We start from the raw sequence: 27,304 nt of genomic DNA, 5'->3' as shown, positions 1-27,304 counted from the left end.
ACATACCTAGGCCTTGCTCTCATTGCGGCCTTGATCTTTACACCCCCTCTCTGGAGTCTAATATCCACGCTAGACATGCGGTGACCGACCCGCGAAACAGCCATTGCCCGCAATGGACGCCTACCCCGAAGACTACGTCAACCACAATCTGCCTTTTGTCCTGCTTTCAGGGCTAGAGGCTGATACCGAAGATGCATCAGAGACATCATCGAGCTATCCTCTGTTGTTGGAGAAGGGAACACACATCTTCTCCGACTTCCCACCGTTGAGCGGGGCTGTTGCGGAGGAGCTGCGGAGCTTACTCCTGGAGGAAGATTGCTCTCAGATGCCATGGAAATCCAGGGTCAACTTGAGCGGGAATACAAATACTTCGAATATTGGTTATCGAGTCAAGAGCTCTGGCCGGGTAGGTTTCGAGTTACTAGCCCCAAACGCCTTGATTTTGCAACGGTACTGCGGACTTTCCTGACACCTACGTAGTCATGCAGACTACCTCCACGAAAAGCAGACCCTCCTATCCCCTCACCACCAGCTAGTCCGAACGTAGACAAAAACAATGACTCGGATTCTGGCCCACACTTTGTCCTTCACTCCCCGATATCACCTCTCTCACCGGGTTCTCCCACGTTCCCGGATGGCTTGCTTACTCCATTATGGGTGACAAAACACCAGGGCCTAGTTCCTGCTGCAGTGATCAATTTCTTTCCTTTCTCATTGGATCCGAACATGAACTCTTTACGCGATAATCAGCTCAAGATCGAGATCAACAGCCTGAAGAAAGACTGGCAATCCTCCGGATATAAGACGCGTTTTGTGGTAATCCTGATATCAGAAGATGGAGAAGAGGGTGGTTACGAGGGTGAAATTGATGATCGTATTGCAGGGATTCGGCGGGCAACAAATCTTGACCCTAGGTCGATCCTTGTGATTCCACCAGATGCAACCACCTCGGAACTACGTGATTTTGTGAAATCCCTTTTCTCTCTTTTGCAGCCATCGGTCGTTGAATATTATCGCGATCTATCCAAACATGCTAGGCGCAAGCGGAACAGAGGCACTATTCCCCCTCCAACAGCACCACCGACGAGTGGCACTTCCCAGACCTTATCATCTCAAGGCTGGAATGTGCGTTATGAGTTCAAACTTGGAATTTTTGCCGAATTCCGCCAAGAAATGGATGCAGCTTGTCGTAACTACGAGAGTGCCTACGACACCCTGTTTGGGGAGGAGGTGTTTGAAATTATTGCAGGATGGAACCCTCGATTCAATGATGCTCGCCTCTTGGCCGATGCTCTTGCAATCCGAATCATTCGCTGCCTGCTGTGGACCAGTCAAACAACTGCTGCAGTCCGATTCTGGGTTGACCACAGGATCCGTGTGAAGGACATTGTCAACCGCAGAGGCAAGGGGAGCAAGAACTATGGATGGGAGGCCTGGGAAGCACGCTGGTCGATGGTCATGGCACAACTCATCCGCCGTGCGGAGATTTTGTCCATCTCTAGCGAGATTTCTCCTGAACATCCCGGAGAACTTTATACATTACCCGAGAAATCAATCCCAACCGGGGAACGAGTTACTCCTTGGGAAAACATGCACCATGAGGGCTATTGGCTCCACCGCTCAGCAAAGCATACAATGGTTCGACGATCACTTGCCCAAGAAATCCCTTCCGAGGATCGGATATCTCCTGGGCTGTCACCCGCCTCCCAACTCGCCAACAAATCCTATCTATACGATACATATCTTGTCCCAGAGACTCACCTTGAAGCACCGCAAGAAGGACGAACTGGCTTCGACCATTCTGCACTAATACTGAGCACGTTGAAAGCCGCACTTGAGGAATTCTCAAAACGCCACCAAACGCGGAAGGTTGAGAGTCTAAGCCTTGAGGCTGCCGAGGAATACATGCGGATTGGCTCATGGTCTGAAGCACATGCGATTCTTCAACCCCTGTGGTCGACTCTCAGCTGGCGCCGCTCTGGATGGTGGCATCTGATGGTCAAATTTGGATGGGCACTCAGAGAGTGTGCCCTAAGAGTGCAGGATAGTGAAACAGTATTGCGAGTGGACTGGGAGCTGCTCAACAAGAGTGAGTTGTTTCAATTACCCTAAAAGATTCGATGCTAACATCGAGGTAGCTTTCCAACCGAGACCTGGTTGGCATTATGATATCCACAGGAGCCTTGAAAGTCTCCCCTCAGAGAAACCAAAACCATCCCTTGTACTTCGTGCAGAGGATGTCATGACAAGCTGTATGTTGTTAAGCTCGGAATGCAAGGGCTATATGCTGACCACGCTGTTTAGTGACTGCTTCGTTGATTTTTGAGAAATCTGATGGCAATGTTGGCGAGCCTTTACAGGCTCAACTTGCAATTAAATATTGTGCCCACGAGTCATCTGCCCCGATCCGTCTATCAGAGATCAAACTGGTCTTCGAAGGATGTCTTCGTCCAGTAAAGATTCAATCAGACCAGAACCAAACTGCTGACACGACAACCCCGTCCTCCATCGCATCTCTTCCGCTGCGTGAGCCGAGTAACCTGTCAGACACCACAATACTATCCCCGACTGGTGGGTTGCCGACGTTGGTTGGTATAGCAGACCTGACTCTTGGGCCTTCTCAAACCAAGATCTTCAACCTCACCTGCATTCCCCGCGAAGCCGGCGAAGCCAGGGTCGCTTCAATTACCATGTTGATCGAAGAGGAGCAATTTGACCTTGCATATGCAATTACAGACCAAGACCAGCACGAGTCCTGGTGGTGGCAGCAAACCCAGAAGGGCGTGACACGCCGCAGAGTGGGTAAGGATCGGGATACTGGCAGGTGCAAGGTCATGCCTAAGCCACCAAAGATCCGCCTCACAACTCCTAATCTGAAGGAAACCTATTACACCAATGAAAGGGTGGCTCTTCAGATTGGTATACACAATGAAGAGGAAGAAGCGGCCGATGTGTCGGCTGAGATCAGACTCTTGGGTAGCCCCGAATCTACTACACAGATTCAGTGGCTCGATGGCGTCAGCAACCCTGAACCTCTCGGCTCGGGCGGCAGCACCCCCGTAGAAGGGCCATCTCATTTCCTCAAGCGGTCAGTGGGGGTTGTGGAGCGCTCCTCTGATAAGAACCTTACAATTGTGCTGGCCGACACTCATGACGCTACGAACTTCACATTGGAGATTTCAGCTGTTTATCATTTGGTGTCCGATATTCAGACGCCAATAATGAAGAACATTACCGTGGATCTATCATTCATTCGACCGTTCGAAGCAAACTACGAATACATGCCTCGCGTTCACCCTCAACCATGGCCCAACTTCTTCGCTGTTAGCGACGACCTGCTTGAGAATAACGCTGCATCAACCCCCGGAGGATTGCTGCAGAAGTGGTGTCTCAATTCCAAGGTTGTATCGTTTGCATTGGAACCACTCGTAATCGAGAAGATGTCTCTACTTCTTCTCGAGGTCAACGGAGGAGCTGTTTGCAAGGTTGACGCGGAAGAGCTTGTCAGCCCAACAGCGCCTTACCTTGGGCCCGAAGAACTACGAGAATCAAACTTCTGCCTCGATGTTCAGAAGCTCATCCTCGGAGATCGTCGACCCACCGCGCTCAACTGCGCATTGGAAATCAGTTGGCGCCGGCAATCATCCGAGTCTGCAGCTTCACCTGACGTGGAGGATGCAGCCACAACCTCTGTTCTTGACATCCCCCGATTTGTCGTCCCGATGGGAGAGCCTCGAGTGCTTGCGTCGGCTACTCCATCAAGCAGTATGTCCGGGCTGGTTCATCTGGAATACACCCTTGAGAATCCATCCACCCATTTCCTCACCTTCAATTTGGTGATGGAAGCCAGCGAGCATTTTGCCTTTAGCGGACCGAAGACCACGGTTGTCCAGCTCATGCCGTTGAGTCGTCACACAGTGCGATTCAATCTGTTTGCTGCCAAACGTGGCTTATGGATTCAACCGCAATTGGTGGTTATTGATACCTACTTCAACAAAACGCTTCGGGTCCTTCCAACAGGGGACATGCGATCTGACAAGAAAGGCGTTTTGGTATGGGTTGACGCGGATGACTGAACAATACTGCTGCGATATTCCTTATATGCTGTAGATGAATAGAACTCATAGCGAGAAATTGTATACAAATCAACTGAAATAAGCACTTTGTATGTGGTCACGTGCAGCCCTTATCACATAAACCGGATTTCCGAATACGGCCTAGCGGCGATCGGTCTTCCGCAGCTCTCGCCGTCAGTGAGCTTCATCACAGTCAACCAAAGCCATTACAGCCGGCTTTCTTTAATCATCGCAGTGTGCCACACTTTACTTGAGGCCTGGATACTGGAACATCCAACCTCACTGTTCTTCCTTCTTCAGAACCAGTTCTTAGGCCCTCATTTCGCCCGAGAACCCCCTCCAACGCGCCCTCCGACGTGTCTGACCCGACAGCCTCGTTGCAGACCATTAACCATGGCGGCGCAGGCGGCGTTGATCGCCGATACAATCACCGGCATGAAAAGGGTCTTGCGCAGAGAGCGTGAGGGTGAGTACCTCCTCGACGTTGCCTCCAAATCAGACAGAATGTTTTCTCTGACGTCTTTTTCTTTCCTTTGCTAGACTCCGGCCCGGACGATCCTATCATGCAACCGACGAACCGTGGGAACAAAATGCATGCAAATGCGAAGTATGTTCGTGAGGGCGCTATGGGGTACATTAATGCCGAGGATTTCTACAAGCAGGTGCGTGGTTTTGCGAATTACCGAAAATGGTCTCGGGGTTCTATCCGCTGTGGCAATAAGATGAATATTTGAGAAACTGACTTGCCATTCGGATTAATAGAAGGTTGATCATGCTGGCTACACGCGCTACATCCTTCAGTCGAACCCAATTCGTTATGATTCGGAGGGGGACGAACTTGAAGAGGATGACGAAGATTCCGAGGCCGATGCTGCGGCCGCGGAGGAGAACCCATTCTCTGGGATCGCACTTGAGAGTATGTTTTCTCTTTTGGTTTCATATTTTATTCCATCACTGACTTGCTTCGTTTCTTTCTAGCTCTTTTGTGTCCCCTGAAGCACCCTTCGGAACTCCCCGTCCATCCTTCCATGTCCCAACCCTACACTTCACAAGCCTTGGAGCAGATGACAAAAGCTGTTGATCTCAAACTCCGCCAGGAACGCGCTCTGCTATGGCGTGCACGCAATCTCCACCGGCAATTCTTGGGTGATGGTGGTTGGGTGCCGTGCGGCGCACTCGAGACTCCGGATGACCGCTGGATCTTCGAGCCTAGGATTGTCAGTAATGTGGCAAGTATATCTGCCAGTCAACAAGGCCCGAGTTTGCTCAATTCTCCGTCCGTCAACGGAGAAGTCGCTGCCCCGGAGGAAGCGGCGCGAGAGGTTCCTGCGACAATAGAATCAACCGAGAGTACTCAGGAACAAAATGACGTGGAGATGTCAGGGATCCCCGTGGTCACTGAGGGTCAAGCTATCAACGGCCATGCGCAAGTCCAGCCCAAAGAGTTCAAATCCGAAGAGACTGATGCTACAGTCAAGGATCTCCCACCTCACCCTACCGAGGCTTCTGCCAGTGAAAGCAACCGTGAAGCAAACCAAGAACCCAACGGCCAGCAAGATATGGACACATTCAAAGGTGGCGAACCCGCTTCAGAACTCGATCACAATGAGCAAGACGTCGACATGGAACTAGACGCCGAAATGCATGACGGCTCATCCCCAGAACCACCGCGGCGCATGACAACTCGCGCGCAAGCCAACGCTACAAATCCAAGTGACGGAAACCAATCCCCCCTCTCGTCAGCCGACACAGCAAGCACCCTGCCAACCCCCCATCCCCTTTTCCTGATCCCAGACAACGTTCGCCCAGATGCGAATTTCGGTCTCCCCGCCGCAGAGGCGGAAGAGACCCGTAGATTGCTCTGGTCCTACATCCAGAAACAGGAGGAAACTGTCCGTGGTTTCGAGCACATGTTCGATTCACTCATCAAGGCCTGCCGCATGAAAGGTGATGTTTTGGAATGGTGCAAGGCCGAGGGCCATGTTGGCGAGATGAGTGACGGGGAGGATTGGTATGATCGAGAGAAGTGGGGACTTGCTGAGGGCGAGGATTTAAAGAAGGGTACTGATGAGGATGAGGTCGAGACTGTTGATGAGAGTCGCACTCAGGCGAAGAGAGGGAGAGGGAGACGACAGTAAGGGCTGTCTACTTCCTCAGACTTAGTTATTGCTCTTGTGTTTCCCTCTGATTTGGTGTCATGTCTCATCCTAGCGTGGCGTTGAAGGTCTCCGTGATGTACCTACATATACCTTCTGCTCTGGCAGTTGGTTCTTTGATTCATGTGGCGTCGGTATATACCCTCATTTTCATAATAAACATGCTTTTGATACTTTGTAACGTTAGTTGTTGTCATGTCTACCCGACTATTTATACTCCTCTTCACCTTTCGTCTTTCCCTTCTTCATCTTTTCATCCATTCTCCTTCTTGCTCTTCCTCTCCTATCCCTCTCGTCCTATGCCCCCATCCTTTCTAGGAATTGCTAATGATGCCCCCGTTCTCGCCAGGTCACTCGGCCACCACGCTACCTTAAAAGGCCCTACACCGTACCTTCTATCATATCCTACCAAAGCGGAAATCTCAGTCTCTTTTTGCTTTCCTTTGAGATGTCACTTTTGCTTTTGCCTCTTTTGGTCTATCTTGCCACGATGCAAGTTATTCGGTTTTCACTCTCGTTTCACTTCCATTTCACCATACCTCACCTTTATTTCTTGCTTCAAAACTTGATTTGATTAGCACTAACCCTGATATCTTTAGTTCTCTGGATATCGTCTGAACCATATCTTCTAACTCCAAGACCCCCTTCTTACATCTACTTACTTTCTTCGCAAACAATCCTTCCTCTTTCAATGGTGGCATTCGCGGCTTGCCTGCCCCTCCCTGAGACCTAAAGCTCTCAGGCGCACATCAAAAGCCCACTTATCATTGACTATTACACTTGCCCAACAGGTGTCAGCGATACGGGTTTATAAAATTCGAAGAATTTGTTCAAGAAGCGAGAAGGAACGCAAGAACTCGCTGAGCTCGAAGATTTCAACAAAACACTGCTTCCTCCAGCTACCATTAACCACCATGAATTACTCCAACCCTTTTCATGTATTTCACCACGATCGAAACAACTTCAGTCGGCAGCCGCATAGTAGACTGCCAAAAACAAAAAGACCAGACGTTTTCATTGACCGTCAAATTGCCTGCGAAGTTGCCCTCCTTGAAACAATAAACTCCTCGCAATCCGAATCTGATCTCCTTCTACCCCCGTTGCTTCGACCAAAGGTCAACCCTACACCTGAATCCTTAATCCCCAGAATTCCTCATTTTCCTTTCAAAAATCATCTTGGAAACTCAGTTACATCGGACCTTTACCACGTACTTTATCTCCATCAAGCTATCAGGCTACCCAGCTGTGAAGCGCTATCCCACGCACCTCATGGTGCCTCAATTCTTCGGGGATCATGAGAGAAAGAAAAGTACAATGTCACCCAATTCGTGTTTACCTTGGCTTAATAAACCCATCGAATGGGATGTTTGCATCCGACGGTTCTGCCAGAAGCTCCAATATGTCTGCAGGATCAATTCGATACCAAACCTTGCGAGGACAAATGATAAGAAGCTGTCTCTTTACATCCTCAAACACCATGGTATAGATCACAGGATACATATGATCCCCCACAGCACTTGGCCGGGCTAGAACGACTAACAGCTATGAATACCAGAGTAGCATCTGCCGACGACACGCTCCAAGTAAGTATTTGCCTTTCCACATTGACGGCTCATTTTATACATATATGTGCAACGAAGCTGAAAGCCTGGATGTATGCTGATGGTTCTATTTTTAACAGACCACCATGAAGGCCTTATTTTTTACTTCCTCACAGTGTTCTTGCATAGACACTCGGCTTTTCATTACCTGGTCGCATTTCTTGCCTTACTCTACAGCCCTCCACTGTTTCGCAAGTCCTTGTCGACAGGACTCAACCCCAATGGACCGAGTACTGATATGGCCGGGATCACAGCCAGGATGAGCCAAAGTACTCTGCCATTAAGACTATGGCCACAATGACCGATGCTGTGAATGTTACCATTATCAATGTTGACGATGGAGACACAAAACGGGCCATAATTGCCCTCTAATGAGAAAACTCAAGCTCGACTTCAACCTGCCTTCCCGATTCTGAAGATCTGCCGTGAGTCAATCCCATGGACTGACAAGCTACCTTTGTGGCCATGTTTCAAGACATGATGCGTACCTTTGACGCGAAGCCGAATCTGAAGATCGAAGGAATACTCTAGTTCGCTTCCCAATTCTCCGCTCTGTCCGACCAGAGCGAGTACCCTTCCGATTCCATTGGACCCGACAAATACCATTGTGAAAATGGAATGGCGTTGCATGCAGTTGCCCATATATCCCTCCAGTGGGCGACTGCGTGCCGATTGCTGAGAGCCGGTCATGCGCTCAGTCTGTTTGATCAGCCTGTATAATCTTTCTTAGTGTTTATAATTGTTGAATATTATATTATATATATTAACATCCATAATCTATCAAATAGAAAGTTTAGGCCCCTGAAACTGAAATTGCTTGAATAGGGGATATCATGGATGGCTTTAGAAGATGAAGATACGAGTGGCTTTGCCTACTTAGAATGTTTATTACGAAATTTCAAAAAGGAAAAAAGAAATCAATATCAACACAGTCATAGGCTGTAGCTCCACTTTCATATAATCTACATGATTACCCGCCATTTACAAACCACCAGGACCTGAGGCACTCGAAAATCGAAAATGGACCAAAAGAGGCGAAAAAAGAAGACAAAGTAGAGCAAAAACAATGTATGGTAACAATGTATGGTACGGTATACTCGCTTCGAGGCTGGGTTTCGTGTAGAGACTGCCAAACATTTCATAAGCGGCACTGTATACACATTCATGAACCTCTGCTGTATGTTAATAAACCGCAACTATGTCCTGACTCGAAGTGCTGCTTGAAATCGACTTTGAACGAAGCTAAAGTATAGATTCACATGACTGATACGAGAGGATGCAACAGTAGACTCCGTAAAATCAAAGTTTTAAAGCATACCTGTAAATTAGAGAGCAAGGATAGATACTGCAACGGACGCACAGGAAACCAAGTAGTAAAAGGCTGCGAGACTCTTGTCCTCCGTGGCATCTCTGCATCTTCCATAAAGATCAGCAAAACTCTTACAAGCTAAGTACAGACACATGGCAACTGAATCTACTGAGCCAAAATCGTTTACTCATTCAGTCGTACTGGAATTTGTCGCGATGGGTGGATTGAATTATGTCTTTTGTAGTGTCGCGTAGGGAAATCACAGTGGGCCTTGTCCTGCTTTGATCGGTATCAAGGACAAGGCGAATGGGTCTATCGTCTACAGGCCCAGCATTGTTGAAGGTTGGGATGAGTCCCATGTGCTGGACAATTGTCATGGGCAATCCCAGACTTTTGGTGTAAGCTGCATGGGGCGCAGCCTGGCCTCTCGGCCTCTGATTTGAGCGTCATGTGCGGATTGTGGATGTTGAATGTCCCAACCCTAGTACATGCATATCACTTATTGCCTCTTGCCGCCCTGCTTCTTGGCACGCTCGCGCTCACGCTTGGCATAAATCTCGGCAGTGAAGGGACTGGAGATAATTAGTTTGGTTTTGGGAATGCTTGGGGAAGATCAAACTTACTCCTCCCAACCAAGAGCGAACCAATAGACAACAAAGACCTGGGCAGTCAAGAGAATACCAGCAACCTTTCCCTTGTAGAGAGCAACACCGAGGAAGTTGAGAGTGCTACCCCAGTACATTGGGGAGCCGGTCACATTGAAGGGGAAACCCGTCACAGGAGCGTCCATGAGGATACCGAAGTAGTCGCCAAGGTAGGTGCCAGTCACACCAAGAGCCCACATGCTGGAGAGAACCAGGACGGAGCCAATGGCGAACAGGATACCGCCAATGACCGGCTGGTACACAGGAGCGTAGAAGGGCTGGTCCTCCAGGGCGAGCTGGTAGAGATGATCACGGTAAATCCCGAGGGAGAAAATAATGACAGCAAGGACATAGCAGCCATTGTAAGCGCCCCCGAAGATACGAGTTAAGAAGTGATTGCGGTGCTCTGCTGTGGTTAGCCAAGGTCGAGTTAGCTCTCGGGTGGGGTCGGCCAACCTGTGCGGGCAGCAATGCTAGAACAGACTTCGTTAGCTGTTGCCCCTCATGAGGTTTGTGAATCCATTTGCTGATATCCACACGAAATTGACACTCACTTCCAGAAGATCGGGTTAAAGAAGATGGATGCGGCGGACCCTGCGAGGGTCAATCACATGCAAATTGTTGAGGATTGGAAGAGACTTACATAGTAAAGGCTTGGAGGACAGATTGATAAAATCAGTGAGAGAAGCCATGATGCCGAAACTGTTTAGAGGTACAGAGAAGGAGGAGGAGTGAAGAGAAGAGAAAGAGAAGAGGGGAAGGTGAAGTAGACTTGAACCTGCAGCTGACAGTTGGGGAACAACCGCTTAAGTAAACAAATGACGTTTCTCCGCGTGGGTCACGGGATCCTATCTTTCTCGACCTTCGCTTTCCTTTTTGATAGCGAGCTGCACTCCGCGTCTGATTTGTTTGAATCCCTTCGTGTCCCTCAATATCGCCTTGCTTGGGATATCGATATATCCAAGCTCCCGCCCATCGCAAAACCCGTGTTGACGTTGAGACTATGTCGAGTGGTTCGCTCCCGAGCTGGGAGTGATCGTTATGAGCCGTGAAGCTCTGGATATAGTGCGGGGAGATGGCCCTTAGTCGTCGCGACCTTGTTCTGGCAGGCGTCGGCGTGTTCATTGCCTGGGGTTTCGTGGTTCACTGGCTGCCGATCCTCCGGTATCTAGGATATGCCGTGACCTTGGGCGCCGTGTTGTCGTCTGCGGGTCTATTGGGTCTTGTCCTTTTGACTGTCCGGCAACACAATGGGAAGGACAATATCGCCAAGAAGGTCTCGGTGGCTTTCATACAGCCCAATCATTGGCGAAAGGAAATGCTCAATGTCCGGAGAAGCACTCGATACCGACCCCGACCACTATACCCTCAATCGTTCGTCGTGTCGGAAGGTATCGATGAACTCTTATCATTCATTACCCGAGACTTTGTCTCATCGTGGTACCACAATATCAGTTCGAACCCCACATTTGCCAATGAGATTGATCGAACCATCCGTGTTGCTCTCGAAAACCTTCGGGATAGGTTGGTTGCAGAGGATCTGGTCTCTTTGGTAGTATCACGAGTCTTTCCTATCTTGACAACGCATCTCAAGGAATTTGACGTTGCTGAGCGCTCAGTTCGGGGGCGCAACTTGAATCGAAACGTGACAGAGTCCGAGGAACTAGATCTTGCCGTTGCAAACAAGTACCGCGAAGGTCGTTTACACCCAGCAGTTGCACTTTCATTATCAGACCAAAAGGCTGTTCAACAGGAGTATCTACGCAAGATAGCCGTGGGTCTCTTGCCTCAGTTGTTTCCAGAAAGCGTGTTGAAAAGCCGAATTGTATCTGTTTTGATTCGCGAAATCATATCTTGTGCCGTGCTTCTCCCTATAGTCACAGCCCTATCAGACCCAGACACATGGAATCAGTTGGTGGAAGCCTATGGCCGCACGGCTTTGCAGGATCGGAAGACCGTTCGCAAGCTGCGGGCCGCCCTGGATCAACATGCATCGCCTGCACCCAAATCTAAACGAGGTCAGCCATTCCCTCGACTATCTGCAAATGATTCAGAACGAGCGTTTGAGAGATTTGTCAGAGCAATTAGGAAATGTAACAATCTCTCTGATGCACGCCGATTTCGTGCCCTCGTTACCAGTCAATTGAAGCGAGAGAGCACAGTTGAAGGACAAGATCAAGTCTACTTGAGCCGTCTGGAAACAGGCAAAAGAGTGCTTGACCAAAAAGTGGCAAAGCTTGCTCAACCTGGCGGGGGAGGCCACGTCCCCCCGGCCCTCGATCTTCGACCGGAGAGGCCTCTTTCCACCCATGAAACATCACTAGTGGATGTGATGCACAATGCATCTGGGCTCTCCTATTTCATGGAGTTCATGGACCGACAAAAATTGATGTCCCTTGTCCAATTCTGGGTCGTTGTCGATGGGTTCCGCAACCCTTTGGAAGATGACTTCGGAGAGGTAACTTCGCCCACCTCAGTGACATGGAAACCAGCGGACAGGAATGATCTGGCGCTCATCAGTGAAACCTATCTGTCAAAACCAGAGCTCAAGGTCTCTGACGAATCTCGCCGAGCAGTCAAAGCATTCTTGGGCGCAGGGAAGCGCGCGACCTCGGAACAATACCGCAAAGCACGAATGGTGGTGTTGACCACCCAGTCTGCCGTTTTGGAGCACCTCCAAGAGGTTTATTATCCAAAATTCAAAGAGTCTGATCTATACTGGAAGTATCTTGCGTCCGATGAAGCGGCCAATGCTCAGGCACCGGTTCGCCAATCCTCTCCGATATCAGTTACCTTTGAAGCGCCCGAGAGGCGACCTCTTCCGCCTTTATTGTCGCGAACCTCCTCTCAGCCGGGTATGAGACCTTCCAAGGATCTTCGCCGAGCTGCCGTCTCTTCCAGTGATGTGCGAGGTATGGGCAAATTGTTCGATGACGACGATTCACCTCGAAGATCCATAGACTCAGAACGATCTGCTCCTCTTTTTGACGACGACTACGACACGGATCATCTTGCCACATCTACCCACAGTTTGGGTAAAGATTCTCAGAATGGCGAGAATGATGCCAGTCAAAGCCAGGTCCTCGAGACAATGGAGGCGGCGCTAAATGATATCATTACCAATGAACCGAAAAACGGAAAGATAGAAGATCTCAAAGGAGATTCTTCCGGATTATTCGGACCAGAGCGTCCTATCATTTCCCCTCGCAATTCTTCCGAAATTCCTCAAATGGAAGGTCGCGGAAACGAAAAGATGCGGAAAAGTATCGCGTCGCTTGGCCTGGTTGATCATGCATCCCGTATGGGCGTATTTGATGACGACTTGTTCGCGGATCAGCAGAAATTCATCGAGGATGAATACGAAGAGCCAGAAGGCGCCGACGAGAAGGATCTAGCCGATGAAGTTCACGAAGCTGCACCGGGTGACCTTGGTCTGACGGAAGCGATTGAGGCGCTCTCTGTGGACATTGACAAACTGGCATCTCAAGATTCTGTGGTCGAAGCATTGACTCGAAAGGCTGAATTGACAAATAATACAGCTGAGCTGAGGATCCTGCGGAAGTCTAAAGCTAGCATCCAGCGTGAAATGCATCGCAAGGAAATGCAAAGACAACAGTACATTCTTCAGGAAAGTGATAACAGCTTGTTTGGGCGATCCACTGTCAGCCTCAAGTCTACTGTTGTAGGCAAAGAGGAGGATGATGGCCGTGAATTTGCAATGTGTAAGATGACTCTTGAATGAACCTCAGTTCCAGGCTAATCATACATCAGACATCGTGGAGGTTCAAAGAAATGCTGGTGAACAGATGCCTGCAGCATCTTGGGTTGTAGCACGGCGATACAGCGAATTCCACGATCTTCACCAAAAGCTTCGCCAACGCTATCCCTCTGTGCGTCACTTGGAATTCCCTCGGCGGCGCGTCGTCATGAAACTACAAAAAGAGTTCCTACACAAGCGGCGACTCGCGCTCGAATCATATTTGCGAAATCTTCTCCTTCTACCCGAAGTCTGCCGCAGCCGTGATCTGCGAGCATTCCTATCCCAACGCGCAATCCTCCCTCACAAAGAGAACGCCACCCGCGACAACGAAGGTGAAACGAAAGACCTAGTCACACGAATCTACAACTCCGTCGCAGACGGAATGGACGACTTCCTCGGCAACTTTGGCGTCCTAGATCAGCTTTCAACCGCAGGTCAGAACCTCATCTCAGCCGCAACCCAACAAACAACCAGCACCGTAACCCCAGACTCGAGTCTCGCAACCGAAGATGCAGTCACTGCCGCTGAAGCAGAGGCAGAACTCAACGCTTTCGAAGACCGCGAGCTCGAGCCCTTCATCAAGCCAATCTGTGACCTCTTCCTCGAAGCCTTTGAGTTGAACCGCGGCAACAATTGGCTGCGCGGTCGTGCCGTTGTTGTCGTGCTGCACCAGCTCCTTGGCGGGACTATAGAGCGCAAGGTTCGCGATGGGGCTCGCGGGTTGACGCAGGATGACTCGCTTCTGCGGTATCTCGCGCTCGCTCGCGATACCATGTGGCCTGGTGGTATTCTCCGCAAAGTCCCACCACGCTCAGCCGTCGACCGGCTCAAGAGCCGCGCTGAGGCGACGGTGGTATTGGCTACTCTCATTCCGGACTTGGCCGGTAATGTCGTCGGTAGAGCGAATGCTCAGGCTGCTGCACGGCGGGTCTTCGCAACGCTCAATAACCAACCCCTTAACGCTCATCTCGTTTTTACGATGCTCGATGAGATTGTGCTGGTTTTATTCGGCGCTAATCCTGGCCGTGCTCGTTGAGTGATCGCCGCTCTAATTGACTGGATAATGATTCCTGAGGTTTCTACTTTCTTCTCATTCATGGTACAATGGCGTTACGACATTTTTCGTTCTCCCTTTCGAGCCTCTCGGCGAAACTACCCATGACTCGTTTCCTTGCTTTGCTGCCGTTTTATTATGAGCGCTGTATATACTTCATTACACACAAACATGCTCCCTACATAGCATTCACACCATAATCACGCCAACATCACCAATATTTCCACTTCATTCTCTATATGAAAATATAATCACCACGCCCATCTATAAAAACAGTTTCCACATCGATCAGTCTCCACCCAGCCCTCGCGTCCTGAATATATTGCTCAGCAAGCGCAACAGCCCGCTGCAACACATCGTGGTCGGTTAATTCAGGTGTCCTATCTACTCCCACCGAGTAACACCATGATAAATAAACATTTTTAGGATACGAGGAGATGATCCCTCGTCCGGCTCGGATGTACTCCGCTACTCGTGTCATTAGTGCTGGTTCGTCGAGGACCGAATCCCACCGGCTGAAATGCACTGTTACCCAGTTTATGGAGGCTGTGCGGTAATTGTCGCGGTTGGAGTGGGAGTCTCTGACCCTTTCTGCTGATATATAGCGGTGTGGGTTCCTTTTGTTGCATAGGTTGCATGCTTTGTGTGTGTTGGATTGACATGCGTCCATCTTGGTTGGTGGTTAGTGGATGTTGGTAGCTATCAGGGGTGGGTGTGATTAGGTGACTGTAGGCTGTAGATTGCTTATATACTTTATCTTGTTTCGAGACATGCCGTTCCGAGGCTTGGAATAAGGGCCTTTGTTTGTATTTGGGCTGTGCTTGAGTTGGATGTGGATTGTAATCGCTGCTTGAAGAGGCAATGGTGAGTGTGTCCTTTGTTTGCTTTATTTTAAAGTCTCATGTTAAAACGTCAAAGGATACGCCGGTGGGGATACACCTCTTTCACCTCGTGGTACAATCCTGGACCTAGGGCTAAGCCGGTGGTATAGGGAGATGGGCGTTCACCACAGTATACTACACAGGACTCGATCGAGTCTGTGACTGGCACTCTACACATACTCTAATGTTACGCAGTAACTACTAAGAAAAGAGCCCTCAGGGATTAAATGATTCGATCTCCACTGGGATAAATGAGCGAACGGTACAAAGACCGGTCAACCCAGGGTAGATATTTAAGACTAGCCAGCCGAGATGACCGACAAATAAAGAATAAGATAAAAGCAAAATACAAGACTGATTCCCCTCGCGCCGTCTTAATTCTTGTTTCTACAAGGAAACGCAGTGAACGCAGAGCAGCCGAACGGGACTGGAACTGTGGGATCAATCAACAGAACGAGATATCAAGTCGAGGGGAGTCAATAGTCCCCGGGGTCCATTATCATGATCAGTAAGGAATGGCGGAAAAAGAGACCCTTGAAGGCATTCGGTGACGGTGTCCATACTGATATGAGAGGCCTGGGTCGGTGGAGGGCAATCTATGCCTCTTCCTTGGCCTTCTTCTTGGACTTCTTGCTTGGCTGTTGTGCTTGTCCTTCCTTCTTCTGGTGTACAAGCAGACGTGTCCAGCACTCATCCTTGTCCCACTCGAAGCCAGCGAGGTAGGGCTTGTCCAGTTCGTCATCCGCCTAGCGGGGTTGCGTCAGCCATCTTGAACATGTCCTTTGTTTGGCCGTAGAGGATTACTTGCCTTCTTCTTGAATTGTTTGTAGATGGCATCCAATGCATCCTTAATCGTGACGCCCTTGAGATTCCGAGCGGTGACCACTAGGCCTAGGGGGAAGTGCAGGTCAATCTTCTTGACCGGAGGATTGACGAGGTACAGCTTGAGGATATCTTTGTCCTCGATGGAGTTTGGGGAGGTGTTGAGTTTCCTTCGATGAGTCCGTCAGTGATGGATAGGATAATGAGGATATGGGAGAGCTAATTACCATCCCGTCTTTTGTGTTTCGATGGGAAGGGTGATTTCGATGCCTTGCTCTTCTATCAAGTTGTCAGTCAGGGTGCAGTCCGAAGATGGAAGAGTCCTCACCAAGGTCCTTGATGTTCCAAATGCCTTCTGACGTTGAGGAAGTCCGCTTGTGGTCCTTCTTGAGGCCCTTCTTGACCTCCTTCTCGTTGGCAATGGGCTTTTCATCAGATATGGACAAGCCAGCGATGGCAGAGTCGACTTTGGTTAAAGGAACAGACATGATTGCGTTGAGTGTATCTTGTAGCGATGGGCAGAAGATGGGAGAGAGAAGACGAGAGAGAGAGAGAGAAAGAGGGGAAGCCCTGGAGAGCAGGTGACCTGATGACCTGATTGTGAGAGGGGGTGCAGTCATGGATGTCATGGTACATACTGGGCACAGTATGTACATTCGATCATTCTAGTACTTTATTACTTATTACTTGATTAGTTTATTAGTTTATTGCTTTACTAGTTCTATTAGTTCTACTACTTTTTATTACTTTATCTCCCTCATTTTTCATACTTCTTGGTCTACCCTACTACAACACTATCTCTCCACTATGTCGGCCCCTTCGGATACATTCCAGTGGACTGACATCAACATCAGAGCGGAGCCAATCTTAGCGCTGCACCCCGCATTTTCTCCACTTCTTAATGTCGATCGACTGCTTAAACTGTTTTATATTTACCTTTTCACTCGACTTTGTAGTAATTTATGGCCTTATCATACGATTCAATTGGCCTATCCCGTGTTCCATGATCACCTGATCTATCATGCCACTCTGCCCTCTCCCCTTCCCCTTCCCCTTCCCCTTCCCCTTCCACTTCCACTCCCACTCCCACTCCCACTTCCACTTCCCGCCTGCATTCTTAGCTGCTGCCGCCCTTTTCCCATTCGTAAATCATACCCACCTCCTACATGACTATTCGGCTGCATCTTCACTAGCTGTGTCCACTTCATTTTTCATAGTGGTGGCGCCCCCCTTGTAACAAACTCAATCCTTTGAGAGAATACGAGAATATTCACGATTAGCTCGGGGGTTTCAGACCTCGTAAGTGGAAGCCGGAGAGGATGGCGTAAGCATTCAATTAGCTTCTTCACCTTCCACCTTAGTTCGTTGGATGGGGGAGCGCCGGATAAAGCAGCAGTTCATTGTATTTGTCGGCTGTACTCCCAAGGTAGCCGCTCCTTTGATAGGTCGCGTGCTCATCAGCCTGCATCTATACCCAATGTACAGAGTATTGGCTTGGTCAATGAGTCGATCATTCCATGACACGGAATGATCCTAGTTGCTTTCTTTTTTAATTTGGGGTATTTCGAAGTATTCAAAGATATGGATTTGAATCTAGAGAGATTAAAGTCGTCCACTCTACAGTCTTGGCAGACTAGACAGATAGTAGACATATAGAATATGTTACAGTGTATTCAAATCGAACAGCCTTTGTCAATTTACATGACTCAAATTTGATGAAACGATAGAAGAACCAGCAGGTCTCTGATCGAGGTCTTATACTGCAGCAGCTCATGTTTTAGATCGGGTTCAGTTGGAGAAATCCATAGTATTGCGACATGATCATGAATTGTTAACCGTTGGACCAAATCATCTCGAGTGCGTTTCTGGCCCTATGTCAGCCATAGACTACACAAGCATAACAGAGGTGGAATCTCAACTAGACATTACTGAAACGGAGAACTACAGTCCGACAATGGTGCCTAGTGGCTAAGAATATGCCTCTATGACACAAACAGGCAATGGTTTCAGTATTTCTTCGTCAAAAGACCACCAGATACACATATTAGCCAATGGAAAGTAACTGTCAATTCAAAACACGCGAAATAGACCACAATTCGTATCAAATGCGAGTTCACAGGCTGAGGTAGGCAGAAGGCGGTGAGTCATGTTTTTTGCCGTCATCGCGCATCGCTTTCTGCGATCGAGCTCCAATTATCACGACTCTCCTACTTCTTTCTTTCCCCATTGAGCTCGAGTTGCCTTTCTCTTTTGCATGCCCCCCAAGTGTGAACTCAGTTTCACCTTGAATTACAAGAACCCGTTTTTCTTTTGCTGATTCCTCGACTGAGCCACATCTCTCGCGCCCTTTCAGATGTCACTTTTCAATGTCGGCGGCGGCACCGCTGCCGCGGCGGGCGCGACAAACACCACGGGTGATATCTCCAAGGATGTCGCTCTGAACCAGCCCCCCGAGGATGGCATCTCGGATCTCCGTTTCTCGCCTGCTAGCGACCACCTCGCCGTGGCCTCGTGGGATAAGAAAGTCCGCATTTACGAAATCAACGACCAAGGCCAGAGTGAAGGGAAGGCGCTTTTCGAGCACGAAGCTCCTGTTTTGAACTGCTGTTGGTCTCCGGTAAGCTTGCATCCATATGGTATCCCTATCAACCCAAATTTGGTGCACTTTAACTGACATCTTTTTTTCTTTTCAGGATGGAACCAAGGTGGTCGGTGCCGGTGCCGACAAGGCAGCCCGCATGCTCGACCTCGGAGCAGGCCAGACAACCGCCGTTCAGGTTGCCGCGCATGACGCGCCCATTCGAAGCTGCCACATGATCCCCAATCCCTCCGTGGGCGGCCAACCACTCTTGATCACCGGCTCGTGGGACAAGACCGTCAAATACTGGGATCTGCGTCAATCTACACCAATCGCCTCGGTCGAGTGCCAGGAGCGCATCTACACCATGGACGTCAAGAACAAGCTGCTGGTCATCGGTACCGCAGACCGCTACATCAACATCATCAACCTCGACCAGCCTACCAAATTCTACAAGACCATGCAATCCCCCCTGAAGTGGCAGACGCGGGTAGTCAGCTGCTTCGCGGATGCTTCGGGCTTCGCTGTCGGCTCGGTCGAGGGTCGTTGCGCCATCCAGTACGTCGAGGAGAAGGACTCGGCCTCGAACTTCTCGTTCAAGTGCCACCGTGAGACTCCTCCCACCCAGCGTGACGTCTGCAATATTTTCTCCGTCAACTCTATCACTTTCCACCCGGTCCACGGTACCTTCAGCACCGCTGGCTCCGACGGCACTTTCCACTTCTGGGACAAGGACGCCAAGCACCGTCTCAAGGGTTACCCGGCTGTTGGTGGTCCTATCACGACTACCGCCTTCAACCGCACTGGAAACATCTTCGCTTACTCGGTCAGCTACGACTGGAGCAAGGGTTACTCCGCCAACACTCAGCAGACTACCAACAAGGTCATGCTGCACCCTATCGGACCTGATGAAACTAAGCCGCGACCAAACACGCGGAAGCGTTGAGCTTTCGTCTTTTTTCTTTTCTTTGGATGGGGAGGAGGACTTGTCCCTGGACGGTTTTATTATCCATCACTACAACGAGCATGTAATGAAATTCTTACCATATCGGCGTGTATTGATTAAAGAGTGCAAATGGGATTTTTCTAGCCTGGCTACATTATCAAGCAATAGCAAGTGTCCACGGTTGTACCTCAGTCCAAGTAAAGTGTAGTATCACCTGTAGCTATAGTCCAGTAGCCACCAGGGCTTAGGCTAAATCTACATTGGATGGTTGAATGTCATCTCTAAAAACATAACACCTTCATTGCATTCATGTATGTAGCGTAGCTACTGTAGAAAAAGGAAGAATTGCCCAAGATCCGAGTAAATATCCCAAAGATCCCATGAACAATGCATAAATCTCTCATACGCGGCTTCAGTATGAGACAAACTAAAATGAAAATGAAAATGTCAAGCCGTCAGACATCAGACATCAAAAGACACTCCCCTGCACTCCACTCAACACACTTTTCTGTAGTCTAGTAACTTTCTTCCACTCTACGATGTAGGGAGAGTAACCTGAGCCACGCCATCAGTAACCTTCTCCACGGCCTCGTCATTCTTGCCATCGGTAGTGGCGGAGATCTTTTCCGCTCCACCCTTGGCAGAAGACTCGACACCGCCGGCCTTGCCCTTGTCCTTCTTCTCCTTCTTCTTGGCCTTGGCGGCGGCCTTCTTAGCGGCGATCTTGGCAGCTTCCTCTTCCTTCTTCTTGCGGTCTGCCTGCGATCCACCGAACATCTCGCGCCACTCCTCGGCCTTCTTGGGGTCAATGCGCGAGAAGAGGTACTGGGCCTTGCCGATCTTGTGGCCGGCTTTGAGGGCGGTGGGCTTCCAGCCGTCCTTGAGTTCGTCAAGGGTGGGGATGTACTGGAAGGGTGCGTCGAGCTGCTCCAGGATCGACTTGGAGGTTGCGGGCATGTAGGGCGAAAACACACTGGAGAGCAGATAGATAAGGTTCAGGACTGTGCCGACAACTGCGGCGGCGAGCTCAGGCTCGTTGGCGATGAGTGCGTTGTCTAGACGGTTGGCTTGGATTAGGCCGTTTCCTGCTTCGGCGATCTTCATAGCGGTTTGAACACCGGCGCGCAGGTGAGCGCCTTCCATCTCATCGATGTATTGGCGGAGGAGGGTGGTGACTTCTTCCTGGAAGGGAGCGAAGCTCTCGGGGACGGTAAATTCGGGAATGACGGAGCCGTAGGAGGCAGCAACGAGCTTGATGACTCGGTTGACGAGGTTACCCAACTTGGCGAGGAGCTCGCTGTTGTTGCTCTCCACGAAGGGACGCCACTCGAACTGGGTGTCACCAGTCTCAGGACGGTTCTTCAGCAGGAAGTATCGCCACACATCGGCGGAGACACCAGTCTCTTTGGCGTTTGTGCCGAAGACACCCACACCGCGGGACTTGCTGAACTTGCCGCCCTCGTAGTTGAGGTACTCTGTCGTGCTCAAGTGGTGCAGCATGGTCCACTTGTCCCTGGTACCGATCTGAGTACCAGGGAAGATGACACTGTGGAAGGGCACGTTGTCCTTGCCCAGGAACTGCCACAGCTGGACATCCTCCGGGTTGCGCCACCAGAGCTCCCAGTCGGGAGTGTAGTTGGCTGTAATGGAGGGGTATCCAATACAAGCCTCGAACCATACGTAGAGCACCTTGTTCTCGTAACCGTCCAGAGGGACGGGGACACCCCACTTCAGATCACGGGTGATACCACGATCCTTCAGACCCTCCTTCAACCAAGACTCGGTAATGATGCGCGAGTTCTTGGGCCAGTTACCCTTCTCAATGGCAGGGTGGACCCACTTCTCAATCTCCGGTTGGAGCTTGTCGAGAAGGATGTGAATGTGTTTCGTCTCACGGCGGACGGGGGCAGCTCCGTCGAGCTTGCAGCGCGGGTTGATCAGGTCAAAGGGATCGAGGAGGTGACCGCACTTGTCACACTGATCTCCACGGGCATCGTCGTAGTGGCAGCGGGGGCACTCGCCCTCAACGTAACGATCAGCCAGGAACGAGCCATGCTTTTCGCAGAAGGGCTGCTCGGCGGTGCGCTCGCCGAGGAAGCCATTCTCGTGCAGGCGCTTGAAGATCGACTGCGAGATCTCGGTGTGCTTTTCTGTGGGTGTGCGACCGAAGTGGTCGAAGCCGATGTTGAACCATTCGTACACTTCCTGGTGGATCTTGTTGTACTTGGCGCACAGCTCCTCTGGCGACAGCTTCTCCTCCAGCGCCTTAGTTTCCGTTGCTGTTCCGTATTCATCGGTACCGCAGATGTACAGTGTAGGCCGTCCGCAGGCCTTGTGGTATCTAAATTGCGCGTGTCTGTTAGCTTCGTGGCTCAATGCCAGTTGAAGGTGGGGTTGAGTCATACCTAGCAAAGACATCGGCGCTCAGCACGGAGCCCACGACGTTGCCCAGATGAGGCACATTGTTGACATATGGCAGAGCGCTAGTTATAAGGATGTTGCGCTCGCCCTTCTTGGGCAAGATCGGATTCGACATAATTGTGGTTGAAGGTGAGAAACGGTGGAGGGGCAACGGCGGGAAAATCGAAAAGTGGGCTATCTCGTGACATATCGCCGGGTAAAAAAGTGTTCGGCTCTGAGATATCTTTTTGACCTCTTTGTATTCCGTGCATATCACTCACAATGGATTCCAATCTCTTGGATAGTCTTCTGGATCTGGAGGAGGAGTTTTACAATGAAGGCTATGAGCTGGGCACTGCGGACGGAGCGGAATCGGGGTATACCGAAGGTAGTGTTTTCGCCGTGGAGAAAGGATTCGAGAAGTTCGTTGAGATGGGACGCCTGTATGGCAAGGCTCTGGTCTGGGCGCAACGACTTGATTTGAAACAATCCGGCGTAAAGCCTTCATCTCAAACAGCCAATGCGGACAGTCTTTCTCTTGATCCATCAATCTGCAAAGACATGCCCAGTCTTCCACCACACAGTACTCGGCTGGCCAGGAATCTTCAAACACTCCTTGAGCTCGTCGACCCGGCTACGCTGGATATGAGAAACACCGAAGAAGCTGTCAACGATGTGGATGAACGCCTGAAGGGTGCCGCTACCAAGGCGAAACTCATTCAGCGCGCCATGGGTGAACGCGAGGACTCAGGCGCACAGGCTGAGCCTAAAGATATGCAAGCTTCCGGAGATGGTTCCGGCAGCATTGAAGATATCAGCGCATTGAACATCCGTCATTGAGGATGATCATGCTATCTTGAATACCAATTTCCACATCAGCTCACTCGATGGTCAAGCTCCATCGAGACATTCGCTGTTGGTGTCCAACAGTCGGCTCTTTTGCCATGATTGCGCACCTAGTTCAATTGGCTTATGTGTTCAGAGATCACAATCCCAGCAACACATGAAGCTTGTGAAGAGCCGTTGGACCATGAGAAGATCTATCCACTTGTCTCATGCTACCTCAGTTTCAACAAGCTCGCCGATCATCGACACTTCTCCAGACTCCCTTGCTTCTGAGTAGCAGGTTAGATTTGAATTCCACGGTCAACCGTGCTTGGCGAGGCAGACATCAAGAATCACCTACGATATCTTGGATGCTGAAGTTCACGCGAAAACCATTGGAAGCTCCAAACTTTGCTTAAAGAGAATCTTGTCCAGTGTTCTCTACAATATAAGATTAAAGGCCATGCCAATACAAGAGAGTGAAGGCAAGAGTCTAAAGCTATCTTTCATGTCAAATAAATCATGAATTTCCTCTAAGTCATCATAAGAACATTTCATTAAAATTCAACACTTTTGCCCATTGCATTTTCGCAATAGCCTGTTAATTTATAGTCCAAGACCACGCTCGGCCATACCCATAGCACCCTCTTTAGTCTTGTGACCCCCAATAAAACCAGAGGCATGGACGAAGACGGCACCCTCGGGCAGCTTGCTCTGGCCGTTCTTCTCAGCCTCGGCAGCCAAAACACCATCAAGGTCCTGGTCGCGCACACCTCGCCATGACTCGGGCAGAGGCTTGCGCGACTCAAAGCTACCCTCGGAAACAGACACGCACTGCACGCGCCACTTTGCGTCCGCGTTGGCGTTCTCTGGGTACAGGACGTAGTAGACCTGGTTGGCCGGGTCAATTTCCTTGCTGCCGGAGGCCTCAGCCTCGAAATTGTACAGGTGCTCCTTCCAGGGCACGCCGCCCTGGGGCAAGACGAGGATGCGGCCGGAGGGGTGGGCTCCCTTGCGCGAGGCATACGCGGCACCGACGGTTATGCGGGCGGGCAGCCAAGAGGTGCATGCATGGTGCAGCTTGCGAGCGAAAGCATTGCCGATGAGGGTGCTGGCGCGGCCGAACAGGCTGTCCTCGTCCTGGGGTTCGCCGGGAGCGCTGGTGGGGTCTGGGTTGTTCATGTCGCCGACCATGGACATGAGAGTGACACCACCCTCCTTGAAGCGCTTCTCCAGGTTGGCGGTGGAAATGGCGGCGGGGTCGTAGACGGAAATGCCGTTGTCGTTGGCGTCAATGGCCTCGATGAAATCAGTGTAGAGCTTCTCGTACAGAAGGTCCACGTCGGCATGGTCTACGGGCAGTGACAGCTTCTGTGCAATAATGGCCTTGCCGAAGTGCATGTACACTAGACCGGCGGAGGAAAGCTTGGTGTTACGCTGGGGGAAGGTCGTTGAGAAGGTCCGCTGGTGGTGATCATACCGGTGGATGGTAGGGTCGTAGACGCCGCCCACGTCCACGACGGTATGGCATTTCTCCAGCTCAGCAGGGTCACGGGTGCGGACGAGAGGGGAGGAGTCGTAGGTGGGTAGAAGGCGGAGAAGGTAGACGGCCAGGGCTTCATCGGCGTGGAAGTGGCCGCTATTATAGGTCAGTATATCGTGCGCAGATTTCCAAGCTTGAGCTCACCTGTGAGTTCCGATCAAGGGGGACGAGGTCTTGAGCTTTTTAGTAGCAGTTTCGGCCATTTTGAACCAGGTGTTTGTTCTGAACATAAAGTATTCAGAGTCTGAGATGGATTACATATAAATTGGCGGGCTCTGGCTGGCTGCGGCTTATCAGTGCTGGCCATATCGGGCAGTTAGGGCAGAATATCAGGGCAAGCAGCTAGCATGTGACTGGAGCTTTCAACCGTGGAATTGCTGCAGTTCCCTGTCTTCGGAAAGGAAGTCCTGAGGCATCATGCGTTATCACAACATGGAGTAGGAGAGGGTTATAGTCTAATAATTTGGTATTTGCAGTTTGCGTAAGGTCTAGACTCTTTACCTCTTTAGTGCTCTGGAAGTTTTAATTTCTGGTGAAACCCTGCAAACCTCCCCCTTCCACGTGAAGACGATAAGCTCGAAAAAAGGAAATCACCGGTCCCCTCCTTGACTTATCCACATCTCCATCTTCAACCTTTGACACTCTCACCTCTTAACCGTTCTCTCTCTTCGCGTACCCTCGCGTGCCAAGTTCCTTCGGCGGTCCGATGTGGCTCTTTCGAGTCTTTTCGTCGGCCTTGTTCCTCGCCGTCACGGTCTCGTCCATCCCACTAGCTTTCGATGTGGGCGGCAAGACATGCGGTCTGGCCTTTTCGCTGTCCTTGGCAACGTTCTACTTTCTCATCTCGCTGTTGAAACTCAGTACCCCTGACCGCTCGTGGTTCCGTTCGTCGGTGATCGCAGTCCTCCGTGGCACCCAATGGATTGTGATCTGTGTGCTCCTCATTTGGTCGCTGAACCGATTCTCAGTTGAAACCGAAAATACAAGTGGATGGGTGGAGCGCACTTTCAGCGGGAAGAGGGCGCAGGATGTCTCTATTCAAGAATGGCTCTTTGGCCGCGACGGCTTGGTGGAAACCGTGTCCTTGGGCAACTGGGATAGACTGTTGAGATGGTCGACACCTGTTTTCCAGCTGGCGGAAGGATTCTGCAGTTTGCTGGTTATTCAAGCTGCTGGTCAAGTTACCCGCTGGCTCGTGAATCGCGGTGGGCGCAGCGATAGCTGGATGGTATGTTTTGATCCCGATCTGTCACTACACGAGCTCACCTGTTTTAGATTGGCCTCCTGGTCCTGTCCGCGACTATCATCTCCAGCTCCGTCTACTTCCTCTGGCGAGTTCTGCAATTCCCCGAAATCTCCAACGTTGATGCGGCTTTAATCGGTGTGTCGATCACCTGCGCCGTTATTCTGTGTGCTTGGGGCATTGGCAGTGGACGCGGCAACCCGGTCGAGAGCTCTCTACTCTTCGCCTATATCGTCTTGTGCATCTACCAGATATTCACCGACTATAAGCCATCGCACCCCGTGGAACAAATTCCCTCGCCCTCGCAGGCCGGAGACTTCCCTCCGCTCCCTCCCATCTTCATGGCCTCGTACACAACCCTCATGCATGCGCTGTCTCTCCTACCATCCATTATTCACGCGGCTTTCAATGTGATTACCGCAGTATTCAGTGCGGTCACACCATCTGTCCTTATCTCGCTCGCCTATCGCCTTCTGGTGCTGTATGCTTCCACTCGAATCATCCCAGCTGTCCGTGAGTCTGGCTCTCGCGCTCTCTATCAGGAAGCCTCTATCGACGATTCCGACGCAGCAGGCCAAGTCCTAGGCTTCCTGAGCTATTTCGCCCCGACCATCCTCATCTCCGTCTACACCAGTCTCCTCATGCAGCATTTCGCATCAACATCACAAGCAATGGGCGGCAGCGGCGAATGGTGGAGCAGCCAGGGCGCTGGTGGAGGAAACCCGTGGCGATGGATCAACCTGGCCTGTACGATAGGTTTGTACGCAGTCGAACTCTGGCTCGGCGAGCACAACGACATCGACAATGGACTTGCAGGACACTGGAAAACCGACTGAGTGACCGAATCAACATGCCTGCGCTTTGCTCCTTATCGCTACAACTCGCATGGGCAGGATTTGAAGACGGCTCACGGTTCATGTCTCACGGATCACAACCCAATTCGCTGTATCTTGCTGCATGAGCCTGGCCGAGAATCGGCCATCCAAGCGACCCCTCTCGCGGCCACCATTCACACGATAGCGCCACATTAGCTGTGATTTCTTTTGGGGTTCGCTCACCGACATCACGTCGCTGCGGCCGCAGAACGAGTCCCTCCTCAAAATAGCTTCCGTTCTGCTGATGTCGTGTATTTCCGTCCTGCTTCACTGGCATCTTCCAGTCACGCGCCCTCTCTCCTTGCTTTCTCTTCAAACATACTCCGCATTTGGCCTATGTATAACCCTCGCATCTGCAAGAGATAGGTCAAACCCTGTCTCATGGCCTCGCAATGGGCTGTGTTTCAAGCCTTGATTCCCTTGTCACATTACGCCTATGTTTCGGAGTAGACACTACGCAGTCCTCCAACCCCGCCCCTTTTCATGACCCGACGATACCAGATAAATCTATGTTGCGTCTTTTGCTCTCGTTCTTTTTTCTGTCTGTGTCTTCTCCTTCTGCCCTGATCACTGTTCAACCCGTTCCGTTTG

At 50.6% G+C, this 27,304-nt stretch overlaps 10 protein-coding genes across 10 annotated transcripts; 6 read left to right on the top strand and 4 right to left on the bottom strand.

Moving 5' to 3' along the window:
* Nucleotides 1-112: 112 nt before the first annotated feature.
* Nucleotides 113-4,076, top strand: PENARI_c035G02622 (uncharacterized protein; the record flags this gene model as incomplete). Its single annotated transcript, XM_022636767.1, has 4 exons — nt 113-406; nt 481-2,089; nt 2,139-2,252; nt 2,305-4,076. The coding sequence occupies 4 exons, from the start codon at nt 113-115 to the stop codon at nt 4,074-4,076; spliced, it is 3,789 nt and encodes a 1,262-aa protein (XP_022483365.1).
* Nucleotides 4,077-4,469: 393 nt separating this feature from the next.
* On the top strand, nt 4,470-6,214 carry PENARI_c035G06582 (RXT2 domain-containing protein; the record flags this gene model as incomplete). Its single annotated transcript, XM_022636797.1, has 4 exons — nt 4,470-4,542; nt 4,617-4,738; nt 4,839-4,992; nt 5,055-6,214. The coding sequence occupies 4 exons, from the start codon at nt 4,470-4,472 to the stop codon at nt 6,212-6,214; spliced, it is 1,509 nt and encodes a 502-aa protein (XP_022483391.1).
* Nucleotides 6,215-9,641: 3,427 nt separating this feature from the next.
* On the bottom strand, nt 9,642-10,478 carry PENARI_c035G10434 (bifunctional phosphatidyl-N-methylethanolamine N-methyltransferase/phosphatidyl-N-dimethylethanolamine N-methyltransferase; the record flags this gene model as incomplete). The annotated part of the gene is made up of 5 exons (XM_022636822.1): nt 9,642-9,714; nt 9,766-10,192; nt 10,243-10,259; nt 10,341-10,380; nt 10,430-10,478. The coding sequence occupies 5 exons, from the start codon at nt 10,476-10,478 to the stop codon at nt 9,642-9,644; spliced, it is 606 nt and encodes a 201-aa protein (XP_022483367.1).
* Nucleotides 10,479-10,861: 383 nt separating this feature from the next.
* rgsC (putative intermediate filament protein (Mdm1)) lies at nt 10,862-14,582 on the top strand (the record flags this gene model as incomplete). Its single annotated transcript, XM_022636812.1, has 2 exons — nt 10,862-13,508; nt 13,558-14,582. The coding sequence occupies 2 exons, from the start codon at nt 10,862-10,864 to the stop codon at nt 14,580-14,582; spliced, it is 3,672 nt and encodes a 1,223-aa protein (XP_022483357.1).
* Nucleotides 14,583-16,077: 1,495 nt separating this feature from the next.
* PENARI_c035G01241 (uncharacterized protein) lies at nt 16,078-16,791 on the bottom strand (the record flags this gene model as incomplete). The annotated part of the gene is made up of 4 exons (XM_022636761.1): nt 16,078-16,227; nt 16,257-16,473; nt 16,531-16,582; nt 16,632-16,791. 4 exons carry the CDS (start codon nt 16,789-16,791, stop codon nt 16,078-16,080), a joined length of 579 nt encoding a protein of 192 aa, XP_022483349.1.
* A 1,865-nt stretch (nt 16,792-18,656) lies between these two features.
* sonA (putative nuclear pore complex protein (SonA)) lies at nt 18,657-19,827 on the top strand (the record flags this gene model as incomplete). The annotated part of the gene is made up of 2 exons (XM_022636762.1): nt 18,657-18,920; nt 18,997-19,827. The coding sequence occupies 2 exons, from the start codon at nt 18,657-18,659 to the stop codon at nt 19,825-19,827; spliced, it is 1,095 nt and encodes a 364-aa protein (XP_022483335.1).
* Nucleotides 19,828-20,361: 534 nt separating this feature from the next.
* On the bottom strand, nt 20,362-22,363 carry PENARI_c035G06856 (methionine--tRNA ligase MES1; the record flags this gene model as incomplete). The annotated part of the gene is made up of 2 exons (XM_022636799.1): nt 20,362-22,168; nt 22,233-22,363. 2 exons carry the CDS (start codon nt 22,361-22,363, stop codon nt 20,362-20,364), a joined length of 1,938 nt encoding a protein of 645 aa, XP_022483318.1.
* Nucleotides 22,364-22,509: 146 nt separating this feature from the next.
* PENARI_c035G10700 (Yae1 family protein) lies at nt 22,510-23,067 on the top strand (the record flags this gene model as incomplete). Its single annotated transcript, XM_022636824.1, has 1 exon — nt 22,510-23,067. The coding sequence occupies one exon, from the start codon at nt 22,510-22,512 to the stop codon at nt 23,065-23,067; it is 558 nt and encodes a 185-aa protein (XP_022483343.1).
* Nucleotides 23,068-23,658: 591 nt separating this feature from the next.
* PENARI_c035G02637 (MYG1 family protein) lies at nt 23,659-24,798 on the bottom strand (the record flags this gene model as incomplete). Its single annotated transcript, XM_022636768.1, has 2 exons — nt 23,659-24,691; nt 24,740-24,798. The coding sequence occupies 2 exons, from the start codon at nt 24,796-24,798 to the stop codon at nt 23,659-23,661; spliced, it is 1,092 nt and encodes a 363-aa protein (XP_022483316.1).
* Nucleotides 24,799-25,301: 503 nt separating this feature from the next.
* Nucleotides 25,302-26,674, top strand: PENARI_c035G08415 (ICE2 family protein; the record flags this gene model as incomplete). Its single annotated transcript, XM_022636805.1, has 2 exons — nt 25,302-25,823; nt 25,871-26,674. 2 exons carry the CDS (start codon nt 25,302-25,304, stop codon nt 26,672-26,674), a joined length of 1,326 nt encoding a protein of 441 aa, XP_022483323.1.
* Between the last annotated feature and the right edge of the window lie 630 nt (nt 26,675-27,304).

Source organism: Penicillium arizonense, assembly GCF_001773325.1.
Source record: "Penicillium arizonense strain CBS 141311 chromosome Unknown PENARI_contig035, whole genome shotgun sequence".
Taxonomy (NCBI): Eukaryota; Fungi; Ascomycota; class Eurotiomycetes; order Eurotiales; family Aspergillaceae; genus Penicillium; species Penicillium arizonense.
Note: the sequence above shows the minus strand (reverse complement) of the source record. Positions and strands in the feature narration are given on the sequence as shown.